General features: G+C 46.0%; 1 protein-coding gene across 1 annotated transcript in view; it reads left to right on the top strand.

Moving 5' to 3' along the window:
- The first annotated feature begins 2758 nt into the window (after positions 1-2758).
- The window catches only part of golph3a (golgi phosphoprotein 3a), a 19693-nt gene continuing 4800 nt past the window's right edge, over positions 2759-17651 (top strand). The window contains exons 1-2 of the mRNA XM_062543218.1: positions 2759-3181; positions 7615-7746. Coding sequence (XP_062399202.1) covers positions 2966-3181; positions 7615-7746 — 348 coding nt within the window. The 5' untranslated portion in view covers positions 2759-2965. The remainder of the gene's footprint in view (positions 3182-7614; positions 7747-17651) is intronic.

Below are 17651 nucleotides of genomic sequence, written 5' to 3'. Positions count from 1 at the left end.
CAATTTGTTGAGTCATGCACAATGATACAGTAAAATGAATAAATATGAAAAATTCTTTCTTAATGCAGACTGTCAAAATGTACAAATATACAAAGTGTTTAACAGATTAATCTCCAATGTCCTGTAACCCTTGTCATGTATCCTGGGTTCCTGCACACTGACCACTATTCTTCACTTTAAGCTTCCTCATCTGATGCCTGCCACTTCAACCGATAACTCTTTGAACATACCATTGCTCTTATCTGTCAGTAGTTTCTGAGTAGGCTAAAGCAATCGTGACTGTGACGGTCAAGAGACTTTCAAAGGCATCTCTTTCAGAGGTATCTCTTTCAGCGTTTAGCACAACCATCAAACAATGTTTACACAACTGCATACAAACTGAGCTAACACATGGTAAAGTAATTGTAGGCCAGTGTTCAGAAAAATAGCCTACCCATAAACAGCCTACCCTGTGAACACACATACTGTAGCACTGTTACATTACAATTTAGAATACTAATGATGATGATAAAAGCTGGACTTCTGAAGTCTCTTACAACTTACATTTCCGAAGTAACCTTCCCAATTCACTAAATGTATGTGAGATTCAACACATTACTTCTGTTGTGTGACTGTGTGGAATTTCTGTGATTTGCCATAAATTTAATTCCACATCCTGTCATTACAATTCAAATTTAACTTCCTGTGGGATGGAACCTATTCAATTCAATTTCCATGAATTGAATGGAGGCTGATTCTAAACTTCTGAATTCGGCACAAGCCTGGAGTCTGACTCCATCCATACAGGAAAATGTAATTCTGTTACGTCTTCTTAGATATACACTGTATTGCCTTGGCCCCCACATGTACTTCAGTCACATCCTATTTTTAATCCATAGGTCTTAATATGACATTGGTCCAGCCTTTGCAGCTATAACAGCATCAACTATTCTGGGGAGGCTTTCTACAAGGTTTAGGAGTGTGTTTATGGGCATTTTTGAGCATTCTTTCAGAAGTGCATTCGTAAAGTCACACACCGTCCACATCCACACCAAACTCTGTCATCCATGTCTGTGTGGACCTTGATTGGTGCACTACTTTATAGTGATGTAGTCAAGACCACTTAATCCGAGACCAAGACCTTACCAAGACCGGAGGGTATCGAGACCAAGACCATGACAGGCCGAGACCAAGTCAAGACTGAAAACAGACTAGCGCTAGAGTGCTAGAAGAAGAAGAGGATGTTGTAGCGAGGCTGTTCTGCCTGAGTCCCAGGTCTTTACATTCTGTTTATTTTCATTATTGATCATTGATATTATTGTTGTCATTATATCCTTAATTTAGCCTTACCAACTTTCTATAACTGTTTACTGTTCATTTGAACTATTGTATTGTTATATTTTTAAGTCACTTTGGAAAAAGCATCAATGGCGTGAACTAAAACATTCTGTGAGGCTGCAGACATCTGCTCAGCTATACTCCTGCACTGAGGAAGATATGCGGACAGGAGACCAGCACTAATGCTCAGCTCTCAAGCCCAGGGAAATGTCTGGGTCTTTGAAATGGTCTTTTCATTATTTTTGTTTGCGTTAAGTTAGTTAGTGTGCCTTGTATGGATTGTCTATTTTAAACAATTTCGACAATTTGTTGCCACAAGGCAGGATTGTTTAAGGGAGAGTTTCTTTGTATGCCACATGCATTTATCCGTGCTGTTTGTGTTGTGCTGAATCTTAATGAGTATTTGATGTGCATTTTCCGGTGTGCTGTGTCCTGGGGGGGATGAGGTGGCCTTTGGAGTCAACAGTGTGATGTGATCAATGTTGTCTTAACGATACAGTTGTTATTGGCATTCAAGGTACATCTGAGAAGGAAGATGGAGGACTTTGCTTGTCATTCTCTGTGTATTGTTGGCAGCTGTATGACTTTATTATGGTTTAGGCCAATTTGTTCTAAATTCTGATGGTACTGCCTCTTTGCATTAGCTTATTACCAATAGGCCAATTTTACATTAAAAAAAAAAAAAAAAAAAAACGCTTAGGCGTATAGGCTTGAATATTCTGGTTCTAAAAAAAAAAAAAAAAGGTTTATTCTAAAGGTTTGAATAGTATTGAATGAAATTATAACTTTTTCTCCATTCCTCTCACTGCACTGAGCTACCTTGCTGTACCAAACAATTACTACCAACATTTTTGGTAATCTTATCTTATTTGATCTTGTCTTGAATTTCATAGGGCTACTTACTAAAAATATCTAGCCTAAGAGAACATTTTTGGACATGAAATTGTCTCAATAATTACATGCACCAGTAGGCCAAACCTGTTGGCATGCTTCATTCAATAAGCCTGTAGGTAATATGACGCCATAAAATCTGATTTCATGTAGGCTTGGCTGCAGGTAGACCTATCAGAAGAAAGGTCAGGTTTACAATGGAAGGTTAACAATGGAAGGCCTACTTTCAATTATTGTGAAAACCGCGGGCTGTCATGTCAGTATTTTGCCTAGTAAGTATGTAAGTAACATAGGCAATTTATAAACAGCTGTCACTGACCAAAGTGCTATAGTCTAATGTTCAATCCTTAAATTTGTTAGTACAGCCTAGCCTTCCCATGTTTATTTTAACAATAACTAAAATACTGATCTGCAAAATAATAATGTGTTAAAATAAAATAAAACATCCAACATTCACGCAGACTTAGTATTGATTGCCTAATGAGTTTACCAACTGCATGTCAACTAACATTACCTGAGAAGTGGAGGTGCCACATCCACTGTTGTCGTCATCGCACCCCGCCATATTGGACAAACCTACCGAAGACAGGAATACTGGCTGCCGAGGGGATAGGGGGAAGGACCTGAGTACGTGTGGACGATTAAAGTTTCCTTGAGTTAAATATCTATGCATTGGACCAATTAATAAAGTGCCAGATCTGAGGCAGGACGCGGTTCGGGGGTTATTTTCTTCCTCGTTAAAAGGACTTGTCGGTAGATGATGACTTCCCTGACCCAAAGGAGCTCGGGCCTGGTGCAAAGGCGGACAGAAGCCTCGCGTTCTGCTGCAGCCGACAAGGAGAGAGGATCTGGGGACGAGGACTTCGAGGCTCGACGCGGGGATGAACAAGACGACGATGACAGCGGAGATTCCAAAGAAACTCGACTCACTCTTATGGAAGAAGTATTGCTTCTGGGACTGAAGGACCGAGAGGTTTCATAAACTACGTTATATTACTTGTAGATAACGAGATATTTGGCTTAGAATACCTGACTCTGTAATGAGAAGTGGCTTACTTTCATTAGCTAAATAGCTAGCAAGATGGTAAACAAGCGACGTTATGCTACCTAGCAGAGATGCTAGGCTATGCTATGCTACATACCATACCAGAGGCGACAATCTTCAGTAGCCCAAGCAAAACCATGGCAAATTTACACTGACATGACGTGTATTGTTAATCGCTAAGTAAAAGTACTCATACAGTAAAACATTGATCTGTATAGGTCTGTCAAAATCCAATTATTAACATGAACAGTGATCTTGACAGCCGAAGTGTAATTTTGCTTGCAAGTAAGATCGCTAGCTGGCTAGTTCACTGTGAAACGTATCAGTAGCTAAACAGACACAAGTTCACTATCGTGTGGCAAGTTAACGATAGTCAAGTTTCGTAACAACAATGTCTGTACCTGAAGTGATAGATTACAAGTGAATATGCGTCAAATAACTGCTATAATCTATGCTGATCAACGTCAAGCATATTTTAAAATGCATCCATATTGCGATTTCCGCTGTGTTGTAACGTTACTGTACATTGTGTAACTTAAACTCAGAGTTAGCAGCTATACTGTAAACTGCTGACAACATTCTGTTCGTGACATTACATAATTTATAAGATCAAATGCGCAAAGACATAATTACAGGACTCGAGTTAACGTAAATGACACTGTTGCTAGTAGTAGTATCAGGTCGCTTTGGTAGGCTCCAAGCCAATAGCTGCCACGGATTAGGTCAGTGTAATTTAGAGAAAATAATATGTGCATTGAATTATTTGGCCATATTGTCAGTGTATCCTATATTTGAAATAGTTTCATGACTTGTTTTGTTCCTCTTATTGTCATCTGACCCTAATTACACAATCCTTGCCAAAAGCTACCATGTAGCCTCTTCCATGTCTCGATGAAAAGGCAGGACTCACACCCATTGTCACCGGTGTAGGTGTGCATTTCTCTTGAATTAGTTTACTTTAAATAATCCTCTCTAATCTACTGTTTTGTTTGACATGACCCTTGTACTAGTTGATTTTATCTGACACTTATAGGACCCCAGGCTGTTAGCAATCTCCTGAATGTTTCCACATTCAAGAGGAAACAAGATAGTGCCATATAAGCGGTTTTGAAGGAACCTTTTCATTTGGGAAGGCAAGCTTTAGATGCTGCTGCACAAGTTCTTTGGTGACCGTCATTAGTAGCTTGCTACTCTGTAACTAGTCAGCGTTTGTTCCACGCCAGATTGATTTACTCTTCCTAACTTAAAAATACTCTAGCATTCCCCCGCTGTGACGTTTCACAGATCATGAAAGTGTTCACTGAAAGCCAAGTAAACAGACTTTGATCGCATGAATCAGGTTTAGCTGGCAGACGACCACGTACTGCTTACTTTCATAAACAGAATGCTGAATCACGTGTGTGAGACTGGATGTGCAAGCAGGAAAGACATTGAGGGCACAAAGCCTCAGAAAGCTGAAATATGCCAAGTTCCTATGTAACCACTCTCAACATGGCACCTCCCAGACACTTGACAAACAAACAAACATCCGTTGAGAGATGAAGCTTTGTTATCTTATCCTCTCCCCCCAAAATGTACCACTTGGAAGATGAGCACTCTGAGATCTGCAGGGTAGCCTCCCAGTTTAAGTAGGAGTCCCCATCCTTGCCAGATGTAGCCTTTCCAGTAGTTTCTTCTCTGAGACCCCAGGGAGGTTTGGCACATGGCTCTGCCTCTGCGTTCTACATCTGAATCCCTATCTGTAAGGAAAAGATTATTATTCTAATGTCAGCAATGTTGAAGTCTGCGTTAGACTGCGGTAAAACTGTATTACTTACTCCTGTAAGAGCAGGGACTCTGGATCCTGTGGTGGGGAAAGGGTCTTGTGTGTAATGTAGCATAAGACACATTAGACAAAAGCCTCGGCTGAATGAACAGACTCCGATGTAAACAAAGATTAGCAGGTGTAAGCAGACGTGGTAGCCACTTGACTGATGTGGGCAAGTATGTCAGGTGTGATTATTCAGCAAACACCCGGGTTGTAAAGGGATGTCTGGATGATTCTGCATGACGTCGATTGAGTGTTCTAAACGAGAACACACTTTCTGTCTCAGTCTCTCCCTGTCACACACACATACTCAGACTCACAAGTCTGTGCACAGCAGTACACTCCTGTGCTTTCTTTACAGGTCAAGATAGAGATTTAAAGTAGGTAGCCTCACCTCTAGTGAGATCAAGGCTAGTGGTCTGAACTAGCAGACAGTACAGCTGAACTGACCGTGACAGTAACCAGATGATGCCAAACTACAGATTGGGTTTTGTTATGTATACGTGATCATGGAAGAGAATGGTGATATGTATAAAGAGATGGTAGTCATATTGCTGTGTTTTTATGCAGTTCAGCCTGGCTCACTTAATAGCTTATTGATATGTTGCGTATTGTTTTGTATTGTTGAATTGATTAGTGGGCTTTTGAAACAGGAACTCGTTTTTCACATGAGATTTAGCAAAAGCCTTTATCCAAACACACATGACCTCCCAATAAATGGAGTGGACATACTGTAGGCCTGATCACCATCATTGGAATACACCCAATGAATTGTCAGGCCTTCGAGACCATTTGGCCAAGGTAACGTTTTGAGCAATGAGTGTTCTTGTACTTTAACATTCCCCAAAGACAGCGATGTCCTTTTCTGGAGAATAATCGTCAGTCAGTAAATCATAATTATCCAGGCAGAACCCATGGAACTGGTTATGTAACTAGCAACATTACTGAAAGAGTTGCCCCATGTATCGAGTTGTCTGACCAACATTCACGAGATGGAATGTAGAAGTTTTGAGCAAACATATACTGTACATTCACGACCAAAGTGAAATAAGCCTAAGAAACATTTGTTCATCCAGCATCCAAGTCAAGAGAGCAATTGTTTTCTCTCCGAGTTGGGATGTGTGGGTGGCACTTTCCAGTAGGAACAGTGAGCTTCCGTGTCTGTGACCGATCGACGGCAATCGCTCACGAACATGCTGCGGACCCCAAACCGCCGAGTGCAGTCCATGTGTTTGGCTGAATGTGCGACCAGGCCACGGTGCTGCTGCTGAGCCCCGGCCTTGAATGAAGGCCGTGTTGCGCATAGGGCTTTCTCTGTTCCTGGAGACCTTCCTGCTCCACAAAGCCGGCCTTGTCTCCCCCCTGAAGGGTGGAAAGGGTTAGGTCTAGCAGGCAAAGAGCGCCGGGAGCATGACGCTGTGTTTGGACGAGCCCGGCGCAGACAGATTAAGAGCCGTCCCCGAGCCGGCGTTTCCCCACAAGCCGCCTCCCAGCTCTGCTGAAGGGGCCCCTTTTACAGTGCCCTGTTTTACAGTATGTACTGTACTCAATGTACTGAGTCTGAGTGGGCCGTTGTAGGCTGCCATCGGCCTAATGCTAAACTTCCTTTTCTCCTTCTCCTTGTTGTTTAGTGCTGACTAAGTCTTTTTTATTCTTTGCACAGCAAATATAATTTGTATCTCAGTATTTCTCACACTGTGTGCACTGAAAGGTGCCATTATCAAGTTCTCTTTTCTGCATCGTTTTGCATAATCGTCTTTAGCGTTGACGACGTCCTTAGCGAGCAGGGCTGGAGCTAAAGCGTAAGATCTGACACGATCAGAGCGCTCACAGCAGATGTGTCTGACCTCACCCTTAGAAGATCTCTCAAGTTTTTTTGATCAGAGCGCTCACAGCAGATGTGTCTGACCTCACCCTTAGAAGATCTCTCAAGTTTTTTTTCCCCCCCGAGTTGAGTTGAGTCATGTCTGAGTCGGACGCCTAACACAAGTGCCCCAGCTGGCTATACAACCCTGTGATGTCCGGCTCAACGTACGGCTCAAGAGAGTAGCAGGCAGCTCGGAGGTAAAAACTGTAGCTAGTCTGTACAGAGAACAGGGCACAACTGCTGCCTGATGCATGTCTCTTCTCTGGCTCCAGGGACTAATTTGTTACAAGGAGAGGCATCATTAGATCCCTCCTCATCTGTCTGTTAGACGCATTGTAGAAACTGGAGAGGAGCCTCATCTACATGCTCAAACGCCTCTCATCCATAACAAATTACAGGACCGTGAAAGTCCACCCTTGCTCTCCCAGGGGGTCAAACCTATGACCTTGGCGTTATTTCAGCCAATTAGAGGGCGTGTGCATGCTAGAATGTCTATTTCTGGGCCAGCAGAGCTAGCAGAAACACAAAGATTTGCTTAGAGTTGCCGGGTCATTTAGATGCTACTGTAACACAGCCAACCATCATGCTTATCTTGTTGAAATCAATGCTAACGTCTGTTCCTTCATGTGTGTGTCTGTGTGTCTTTTCGCATTGGCGTGGTTGCTGCTGCTGCTGGTGGCGCTTCAGGGCTACACATCGTTCTGGAACGACTGCATCTCGTCAGGCCTGCGCGGCTGCATGCTCATCGAGCTGGCCATCCGAGGCCGCCTGCAGCTGGAGGCCTGTGGCATGAGGAGGAAAAGCCTGCTGTCCCGCAAGGTGAGACGCCACAGTCGGACGCTCCGTTCTTCGTTTCTCTGTCTGTTTTCCCCCCACCCATCTCTCTGTTTTCCCCCCACCCATCTCTGTTATTATACTATATCTCTTGTTATTTCATCGTTTCTGTAACCTCGGCTTCATTGAAAATGAGGACTACCCTCAATGAACCTCCAAGAATAAAGAAAGAGTGAATGAAAGAATGAATGTTTTATCCCCGTTTCACTCACAAGCCTCACAAGGTACAAAGCTTCTGTTGCTTGCTGTACTGTCTACCCCCTTCCCCAATCTATCACTGCCCCTCCCTCCTCTTATCAGTCTGTCTCTGTCTCTATTCACGTCTCACACTCACACACCTACACTCACATCATGTTATGTCTATAAAATCATAAGTGTCATTTAACTTTCTCACACTCACATCACATCGTGTTATGTTGAGTTAAGTGGAATTTATTGTAAGTTCGAGAAATATTCACATAAATCTCATCTTTGGACTAACGAGATGTGTGAAAGACATAAAGGAATTTTCTGAATTTTTTGGACATGTATGGGCATATTTCCTCTCAGGCCGTTCTTCTTGTCTTGCCTGCAAATCTCTCCTTCGGCTTCGGTGCCTCTGTCTCAGTAAAGCCCAGTAAACCCCCCTCCCTCACTATGTGTTTGTGTCTCTTCTTTGCTACTAGTGTTGTCATTTCCTGCACATCTGGGAATGTGTGGCTTTGGGAAAAGAAAGCGCTCGTCCAGGTTTTTAGACAGAGGTCTTGTCATTGCAGACGTCTCATGTTACACTGTATTGTTACTGAATTGATGCCCAGAAGTCATTTCTTCTGAAAGATCCAGAGTGAGCTGTTCACATACTGGTTAGAAAATCACAGCATGTTATCAAAGGTTACTAAATTGCATGCACAGATATTTGATGTTTCATGATCAGCTTATGGCTCATATGGTAACTGTTATAACAGCTGATGAAATGATTTTGTCACACAAACCACATTTCTTATAGGTTTTACTCTCACTTTCTTTACATAGCAGCAATCTTTACTAGCTCTTTCTGCTTTACTTGTAACTCAAAAGTTGGATTTATTTTTAACTCCAGTTAACTTTAACTTTAACTCCATTTTTTGACACCAGTGACCAGTTTGCATGTAAATTAGTGAAGTAGCATTAACAGTCCATGGTCTCTTGTTGCTAGTCTCTTACTACCTGAATGGGGCTTAATTTTTGGAATGTAGAATCCGGAGGACATGTGTTTCACTGAACGTTCTGAGCTACCCTTTCCTGCGGAATGTTGACTGTACACTGAGGAGCAAAGAGCGCTGTATTTGTAAGGCTCAGGGGGTACAAATTGAGCAGACTGTTTGACAGCGGACGGGTTCCTATATTTGCTGAGGCTTGGATATTTGCTTTGGAGTGAGGGAGTGCAGAGGAAGACTGAAAAATGTACTTTCTGACAATATTTACATGTGTGTTTAGATCGCAGTCGAAATGTGTATGGGTGGCCGAGGGTTCATCTGCCTTCAGGGAAGCCTCGCCACTAGAAAACATGGAGAGTTCATCTGTGTGTACCCTGAGCCACTAGGGGGAGTAGTTGAACATCTAATGGCGGAGGTCAAGGAGTAGGTCAGCACAAGCCAAGCAGAAACGGCTGGTTGAATTCTGGTTAAGCTTCCAGGTCAAACCTGCTTATTCACACCCTTGGGATCAGTCATGGGGAAATGTCCCAGAAGATTCTTCCAAAGCCAGTTAGTCCTGCTCCACACCACCATGCACAAAGACATCTATCAAGCTGTCCCACAAAAGTGAATGTCCACATGAACAGACGCTCTTGTTATAAATGACCTTGAGTAGCGATGTTTTCATTTGTGTGTGCACCCCCTGCGTGTCCAGCATATGGGATGTGGTGAGCTCTATCTTGCTCTTGCTCTGTCAAGTGAGTCTTAAGATCGCTTTCCACATCTATGTTTCGAGTGATGTGAGCCTAAAGGCCGTCACACACAGCCAGCAATGCGACAGTGGAACGCGGCGGTGAAATTCTGTTAGTCGCTTTATCACACACGCTACTGTGATGCGATCACCCATCAGTGGAGATACACTGACCAGACAGCTATATTTCCTTTTATGACGTATCAAAATCGGCCTGAAAAATAGAGAGGGTCCGATTAGAGTGATGGGATGGCAATGGTCGCCCCGTCGTCCCATTCGCCGTGTGCCTTGCCCCATTCACTTCAATAGATTCTATTCAGTTATGCCAGTCGCCTGCCATAAATCGCAGCGGCGTCGCCGCCCGTGTGTGTAAGGCCTTTAGGAGTGTGAAGCCGTGCTGTTTTGGAAGCAGTACCTCCAGCAGTGAACCTCCCCTGTAAAGTAGCCTCCGGCAGGCTCCAGCAAGCCTCCTCTCCTTTGCCCTCTCCATTAGTGCTGAATTTATGAAGTGGTGGTCATTAGCCATCTGTGGTGCTCTTGTTCTCACTCCCTCTTTTGTTTTTTTTTTTTTTTTTATTTCCTTCTGAGCACGTTTGCATTATGCACATCTTCGAGTTCATGCTGTGTGTGTGTGTGTGCGTGCGTATACGTGTACGTGGTGTATGTACATTATTCAAATGTCTCGGCCATAGTACTGGATGTTCTGTGCCGTGCCACCCCCGAGCTGTGAGGGATGACTTGCCCACAGGCTCCCTCATGTATAATGCTGGCCAGCTGTGCGAACCTGCCGCACTACTACTGTGAGCTTCTAGCTCCAGAGAGCAAGGAGATGCTGTCAGAAAATGTCTGTGGTGTGAGATTCTAGAATATCAAATGCCCGCCTGACTTCTAGAACGAACGTTTATGAGCTGTGAGTTATAGGATGTTTATTAGCTGTTAGCCAGGATGTTAGAAGGTAATGTGTTTTGGAGGCTCTTGTTAAATGTGTGCGTTTTAAAAGGGAGTTGTTAGATGAGTAGAAAATTGACCAGTTTAAAATGGCTTGTTTTTTTCAGCTGACTTTTGAAGTGTTTCAGTTGGATTGACATGATGTGTGATGGAAGTTCATTCCTCTCTTTTTTGCATGTGCTATGGATAATAAGATAATCTTGTGAGTTAAGGGTATCGGGTTGATACTGTGCTCATAAATTCATCCCTACACTTCTATTGCTTAACTGCACCTTTTATATTTAGTTTCCCCCAGAGCATAGTAGTGTAGCCACTGCCTGTTCTGCTTTCATATGCTGCTGCTAACAGCGCGTTCACTACGTCTACGTCTACGATGGACCTCGGAATGCCTGTCTGCCGTATGTATAGTTGCATACATGCGATCTGATTGGCTGACGGATCTGTCGCTGCCTGAAAAGTTGAAAATTTCTCAACTTTTTTGACAGAGGCAGCGGAGCTGAAGGAACGGACGGACCCACAATTCCTTTTGAGTCCGCCCCATGCAAAGTCAGTGAGATCCGTTGACGGACGTAGACAGTGTGAACGTCCTGTACGTTTATTTTAGTCATGCACTGCTGCTCTCAAAAACATAAAGCATAGCATCCTCGCACAAATGGTTCTCCATTGAATCTATAACTCACCAAAGCTATGCAGTGGCGTGCACTTTGAGTTCATTTATATTTGTGCATGACTGGTGTGTTGGTGTACCTCTACACTGCACCGTGCTAGCAGGGGGAAATGAACAAACTCCATGAAGTAGATCCTGTAGATAGATAAAGATGTATCTCCTGTTGATCAATCTAATTTGTGAAGCGATTTGTTCGGTTATGTAACCCGACTGAAAACAGCCGTCTGTTGACAATGTAATTGTATTTCCCTTTTACACCATCACAATGAGAACTCCGGAGTCAGAAATATTTATAATAGTCTTTATTACTAAATATTTTCAATAAAATATGCAGTTCAATAAATATGTATAAAAACTAGAGAAATTGCCTGACAATATTTTCACAGTCCAGCACCAATCCACGCCATACATCAAAGTCCAATAAAGAGTTCACGTCACGTCCGAGTCCCAATGGCAGAGAGAGAAAGTTCACTTCCAATTCAGTCAATATGAGCGATTCACCCCCACGCCAGCAGGGGGAGACAGTTCGTCAAACACCGGTCGCTTCCGGGAGCTCCGCGGTCGAGGAAGCCCAGTCGAACAGCTGATAGGGTAAACACACATTCAGAACGCAGCCTGCCCAGTGCCGGCTAATTTCAAACAGCAACAGTATGGATAAGCTAAGTTACTTTCCTTTACGTGGAGGTCTAGGCGCAGCTCACAAACAATGCATCCGGTCATCGATGTTGGGTCGCTCTTCTCGGAAGGGGATGATCTGGGAATACACAAACACGACCTCAGGCCAGCCGATCACACGCTAAGATAACGGCGAGGCTATAAACACAGCAAGCTAGGCAAAGCAAGCAAAAGCACTTTCCTTCGTTAAGATGAATGGCGAGCGTTGTAACATCCAGTGCCGACGGCGATTCCTTCAGTCCGAGCCGGAGACGGGGACAGCTGTCGTCGGGAGATCTACGCCGCTGTAGCCTTCAGTTCTGCCAGGGTCCACCCCGACAAGCATATGAGAGTCCTATTTATTGGGAGACTGATCCTTGATGGACGAATAGGATCGCAAATGTCATTGAGTTCGGAAATGAGACAATTAGCAGCAGGTGCCTTAGATGATACGTCCGTGACCAGGTAACCACAGCACACAATCGTGAGAACACCACAATAACAGATATACATTGTTTACACACTTCATATACACAGCAAGTGAAAGCTTAATAGTAAAAACCGCACTACCAAATCCACCCAAGAGCACATTGATTACACAACAACATTGCACACGTGAGATCATATCATCAATGTCCTACTACAGCCTGTGACACTCCCCCCCCCTTTGACCATAGTCGTCCCGACAGCATTCTAATACCCATATCTGTCTGGTGGCCTACCCATATTCGATCTCTGAGACTGCCGAGCTGACGGTACCTGTTCTGGCTGTCCTACTGGCGGGGCTACTGGTGGGGCTACTGGCACTACACCCGCTTGACCTGTAGGAGAGGCAGATGCTGTAGGCACAACAGTTAGAGGCAACAATAAAGGCCTGGGACCCAAGACACTTGGGGCAGAGGGGCTTGGTTCCTCAGCCCTTGGGGCAGGGTGCAGTACCTCTTGGGGGTCAAAGGGACAAGGTCGTAGATGGTTGCGATGGATTGTCCGGATAGGAGTCTCCCTTCCCTCTGGTCTGATTTGGAAAACTGGCAGGTCAGGGCGGGTTTGTCCAAGAACTACATAGGGCTGAGACTGCCAGTGGGGTGCCAACTTGCCTTGTTCTCTGCGGCGGAAGTTGCGTAGGAGTACCCGCTCCCCTGGCAACAAGGGTATGGACTTCGCCTTCCGGTCGTAACGGGCCTTGTCCCGCGTTCTGGCGTCTCTCGTTTGGGATGCTACTTGCTTGTAGACCCGCTGTAGGGTCTGGTGATGCTGATGTACCCAGCCATCCAGGTCATGTCGCTGGGTTGTCGTCGGGGCTCCTGCCATGGTATCCACAGGTAGGCGAGCATGTCGGCCAAACATCACAAAATGAGGTGTTAACCCAGTCGTCTCGTGAGTGGTGTTGTTATACATCTGTAGGAGGGTGGGCAGATGGTCTGGCCAATGTGCCTGGTCATCCGAATTCAGACCTCCTAATAGAGATAAAAGAGTCTTGTTAAATCTCTCACAGGCCCCATTCCCTTGGGGCCTGTACGGGGTTGTTCGGATCTAGGAACAGCCATAGAGGCGACACAGCTGGGCTACTAAGGCTGACTCAAAGGACGCCCCTTGATCGGATAATATCCGTTCAGGACACCCCCACGGCTGAATGAGGTGACGCCAGAGGACCCGAGCCGTAGTGACTGCCGTCTGGTCTTTTGTAGGGACAGCCCATCCAAACTTGGAGAAAAGATCTGTCATCACCAGCAGGTAAGGGTAAGCATCAGCTGGTCGGCCTAAGGACAAATAGTCTATTGCGACAGTTTCCAAGGGGTATGATGTTAAAATAGGCACTAGAGGTGCCCTTACCTCTGGGCCCCTTTTCTGTTGGATGCAGTTGGAACATGAAGAAGTCCATTTCTGGAGATCCGTTCCCATACCTGGCCAGTAGAATGTCTTCCGTAGTAGCCCTTCGACCTTGGCCATGCCCATGTGACCCGAAGCCTGGTGGTAACGATCCCAGAGTTCCCAGGTTTTATTCTCCGGGACAAGAATCTGGCCAAGATTCGATCCAGTGTGCCGTTCCTGGGCCTTCCGTACTAGCACTCCGTCCTGCAAGTCGAGCCGTTTCCACTCCCGTAGATAGCGTCGTACTGCCGGAGATTCCTTTTGTCTTTCTTCAGCCCTTGGGAAGTAGTCCCTAATTACCCATCCCTTCAATGTGTCCAGTATTCGGTCTCTCTCCTGCCAGTCTTTCCAGGAGTTCAGAGTCCCCATGGTGACTGTGCCGTCGATTGCTGCCGTTTCCACCCGGATCTGTGGCCCTTCTCCCATTTCCTGTGGCAAACGGGACAAGACATCAGCATTACGGTTCGAGCGGCCTGGGCGGTATTTCAGCTCAAACTCAAAATTTGCTAATTGAGCTGCCCACCGCTGCTCTGTGGCCCCCAAATGGGCAGTCTCCAGATGGACAAGGGGGTTATTATCTGTGAAAGCCAAGAACTTATGACCCCACAAATAATCCCGAAATTTTTCAGTAACTGCCCACTTGAGGGCTAGAAACTCTAATTTGAAAGAGCTATAATTTTGATCGTTTCTTTCAGTTGGGCTTAGACTTCTGCTGGCATAGGCTATGACCCTTTCTTGACCATCCTGTACTTGTGCCAAAACCGCGCCCAACCCACCAAGGCTGGCATCAGTGTAAAGATGGAAAGGTTTGGAAAAATCGGCAAAAGCCAAGATGGGTGCACTCACCAGGGCTGACTTCAACGTCTCGAACGCTACTTGACAATCTGTGGTCCATTGGATGCAACTTGTCCCCTTTTTTGTTCCTACCAGGAGTGCATGGAGAGGTGCTGCTACCTTGGAGAATCCCTTTATGAACCTGCGGTAGTATCCAACGAATCCCAGGAAGGATCGTACCTGCTTGATGGTCGAAGGAACTGCCCACTCCTGTACTACCGCAGTCTTCCCGGGATCCGTGGATATTCCCTTGTTGGAAATCACATGGCCAAGGTAAGTGACTTCTTTCTGAAAGAGCTTACACTTGGGAGGCTGTAGTTTTAAGCCATGTGTTGCCAACTTTTGGAAGACCTGCTCCAGATGCTGGAGGTGTGTGTCGAAGTCCGGAGAATAAACGATGACATCGTCCAGGTAAATCAGGAGGGACTCGTTCACCTGTCCCCCTAAACACCGCTGCATTAGGCGTTGAAAAGTCGCCGGCGCATTGCAAAGGCCAAAAGGCATACGATGGAACTCATAAAGGCCTAAAGGGGTGGTGAACGCAGTCTTCTCGCGATCTTTAGGGTCCATCTCCACCTGCCAATAGCCACTGGCAAGATCTAGAGTTGAATACCAAGAGGCTTTGGTAAGGCTGGTGAGGGACTCTTCTATCCGGGGCAGCGGGTAGGCGTCTTTGTGGGTCAGGGTGTTCAGCTTTCTATAGTCTACACAAAAACGCCAAGACCCATTCTTCTTTTTCACGAGAACAATGGGTGCTGCCCATGGGCTAGAACTTTCTTTGATCACTTCTTGTTCCAACATGTTCCGAAGGAGCCCCTTTAACTCGGAGTACAGACTGGGAGGGATGGGCCTGTAACGCTGTCTACTTGGTGGTGCAGATCCAGTGGGAATGGAATGAAGGACGGCGGTGGTCCTACCAAAATCTTCTTCCCCAGCTGCAAAAACCATCTTCCATCGGTTCAGCAGGGAATCCATCTTATGCTGTTGCTCTGCAGAAAGCCCATCTCCCTTCAACAGGTGGACGGGGTGGTCATCTTGCATGGTGGTCTGGATCGCCTGCACGTCTATCTCTACGACACCAGAGTCCACGACCTTCAACACCAGGTCTCTTCCACCCTGGACTTGCATTGGATCCACCTGGAAGACATTTGCCAGAGGGCAGCGTTGAGGCATTTGGACAGGGTATGGGTTCAAGTTACGTACCCTTATAGGCAGACGTCCCTTCACTACCCAGGCAATAGACCGTGCCACCTGCCATTCCTTGTCTTCCTCCGGGCCTTCCACCAGGGCACAAAAGTCCTGGCTGTTTGGTGCTCCGTACAGCTGCGTCCACAACACCATCTCGCTGTTAGGGGGTACATAAACTGGGTCTTGTCGTGTGAGCCGGGCTACTCCCACCTCTTCCTCAGAGGGTACAGCCACAGACACCTTCTGGCAAACAGCAAATGCCCGCTCCCACTCTCCTTTGGCCCTAGAGGTCATGGTAGCACTGAATGCAGTCATCCCTGGATGAACCCCCTGAAACAGCTCCCTCCAACAATGTGAGATCACATTCATCCCCAGGATACCCCTTTCTGCCCCCAGACACTCATCCCTAACAATGATAACCCCCTTACTTGGTACTTTCACCCCTCCCACCGAGAAGTCCAGGACTGCGTAGCCAGTGTAAGGAATCTGTAGTCCATTGGCAGCCTTCAAGGTGAGCCATTCTAAGTCTTGTGGATTCCGTTTAGTTTCTCCAGCCAGCCATCTCTGAAAGAATTTTTCACTGAACAAGGTAACTTGTGAGCCTGTATCTAATAAACAGGGCACCTTCACCCCTGCCACTGTGATATCCACCCCTGGACATTCCCCAACCATTGCTGGCCTTTCTAACCCATCTCTCTGTTCCCCCTCCCCAACCACTCGGCTCTCAGTGGCTGGGGATATTAGTTTAACTGCCCCCTTTCTGCAGGGCACTGGCGTTGGATATGGCCTGCCATCCCACAGCCTCTGCAAATGGGTTGGCCTCGTGAGTCCCATTCAAATGCCCGAGGTCTTTGAGAGGGTGTATATCGGCCTCTGTGTACTCTTTCTTGGGGGGGTGGGGTCTGCACTCTGTTTGGAAAAGGAGCATTGTGTGGGGAGTGTTGCTTTTTAATCTCTTCTATCAAGGTATCCTTTAATACAGTTAACTGGTCTTGCATCTCCTTTTTAAGCTCAGCCCTAACAGTCTCTTTCCACTCCTCCATGCTAGGTGTTGTTCTGGCTGGTTGTGGCTGTGGTGCAGAGATGCGTGATGTACTAGCAACCTCCATCTTTAACTCAGCTTCTAGAGCTCTAGCCTCCCCACATACCTCACTGAAGGAGAGCGCTGCATTCCTCCGCACCTGACGATGAAGCTCCTGCTGCACCACACCAGGCCTCAAGCCGAGGACAAGCTGATCCCGTGCAGTCGTCTCATCCTGGGCAGAGCCGTCTGGTTCCTGTTCTCGCCATCTTAGGAAGAGCTCTCGGAGTCGAAGAATGAAGGCTGCTACGGTTTCATCCTCCTGTTGGTAGCACTTAAAGAACAACGCCCTCAACTGTGCAATGGAAGTTGCTTTTCCATACAATTTAGTTAATTCTTGTAGTATAGATGCACTGGATGTATGAAGTCTTCGGTCTAACAGCTGCGCCTCTCTCTTGGCTTCACCCTCCAATGCCCCCAGAAGAAAATCCACCTTTTGTTCCTCATTTAACCCCTGTGCCCTCAGCATCGCCTGTACCTGCCCTTTCCACTCCCCAAATCTCATTTTATTAGGATCACCACTAAATTTTGGGATCCATGGAGCCCCCATGAACCAAGGAATCATCATGGCATTTATCACAGGTGAACCCTCTGGCCTTACTCCGCTGCCTTGTGCTTCGTCCGTCATTCTTCACTGTGAGGTGTGAAAAGGGAAACCTGCCCGACTACGCCAATAATGTAACCCGACTGAAAACAGCCGTCTGTTGACAATGTAATTGTATTTCCCTTTTACACCATCAC

The sequence above is a fragment of the Sardina pilchardus genome, chromosome 8 (genome assembly GCF_963854185.1).
Source record: "Sardina pilchardus chromosome 8, fSarPil1.1, whole genome shotgun sequence".
In the NCBI taxonomy this organism is placed as follows: domain Eukaryota; kingdom Metazoa; phylum Chordata; class Actinopteri; order Clupeiformes; family Clupeidae; genus Sardina; species Sardina pilchardus.
This window is presented reverse-complemented; position numbering and strand designations above follow the sequence as displayed.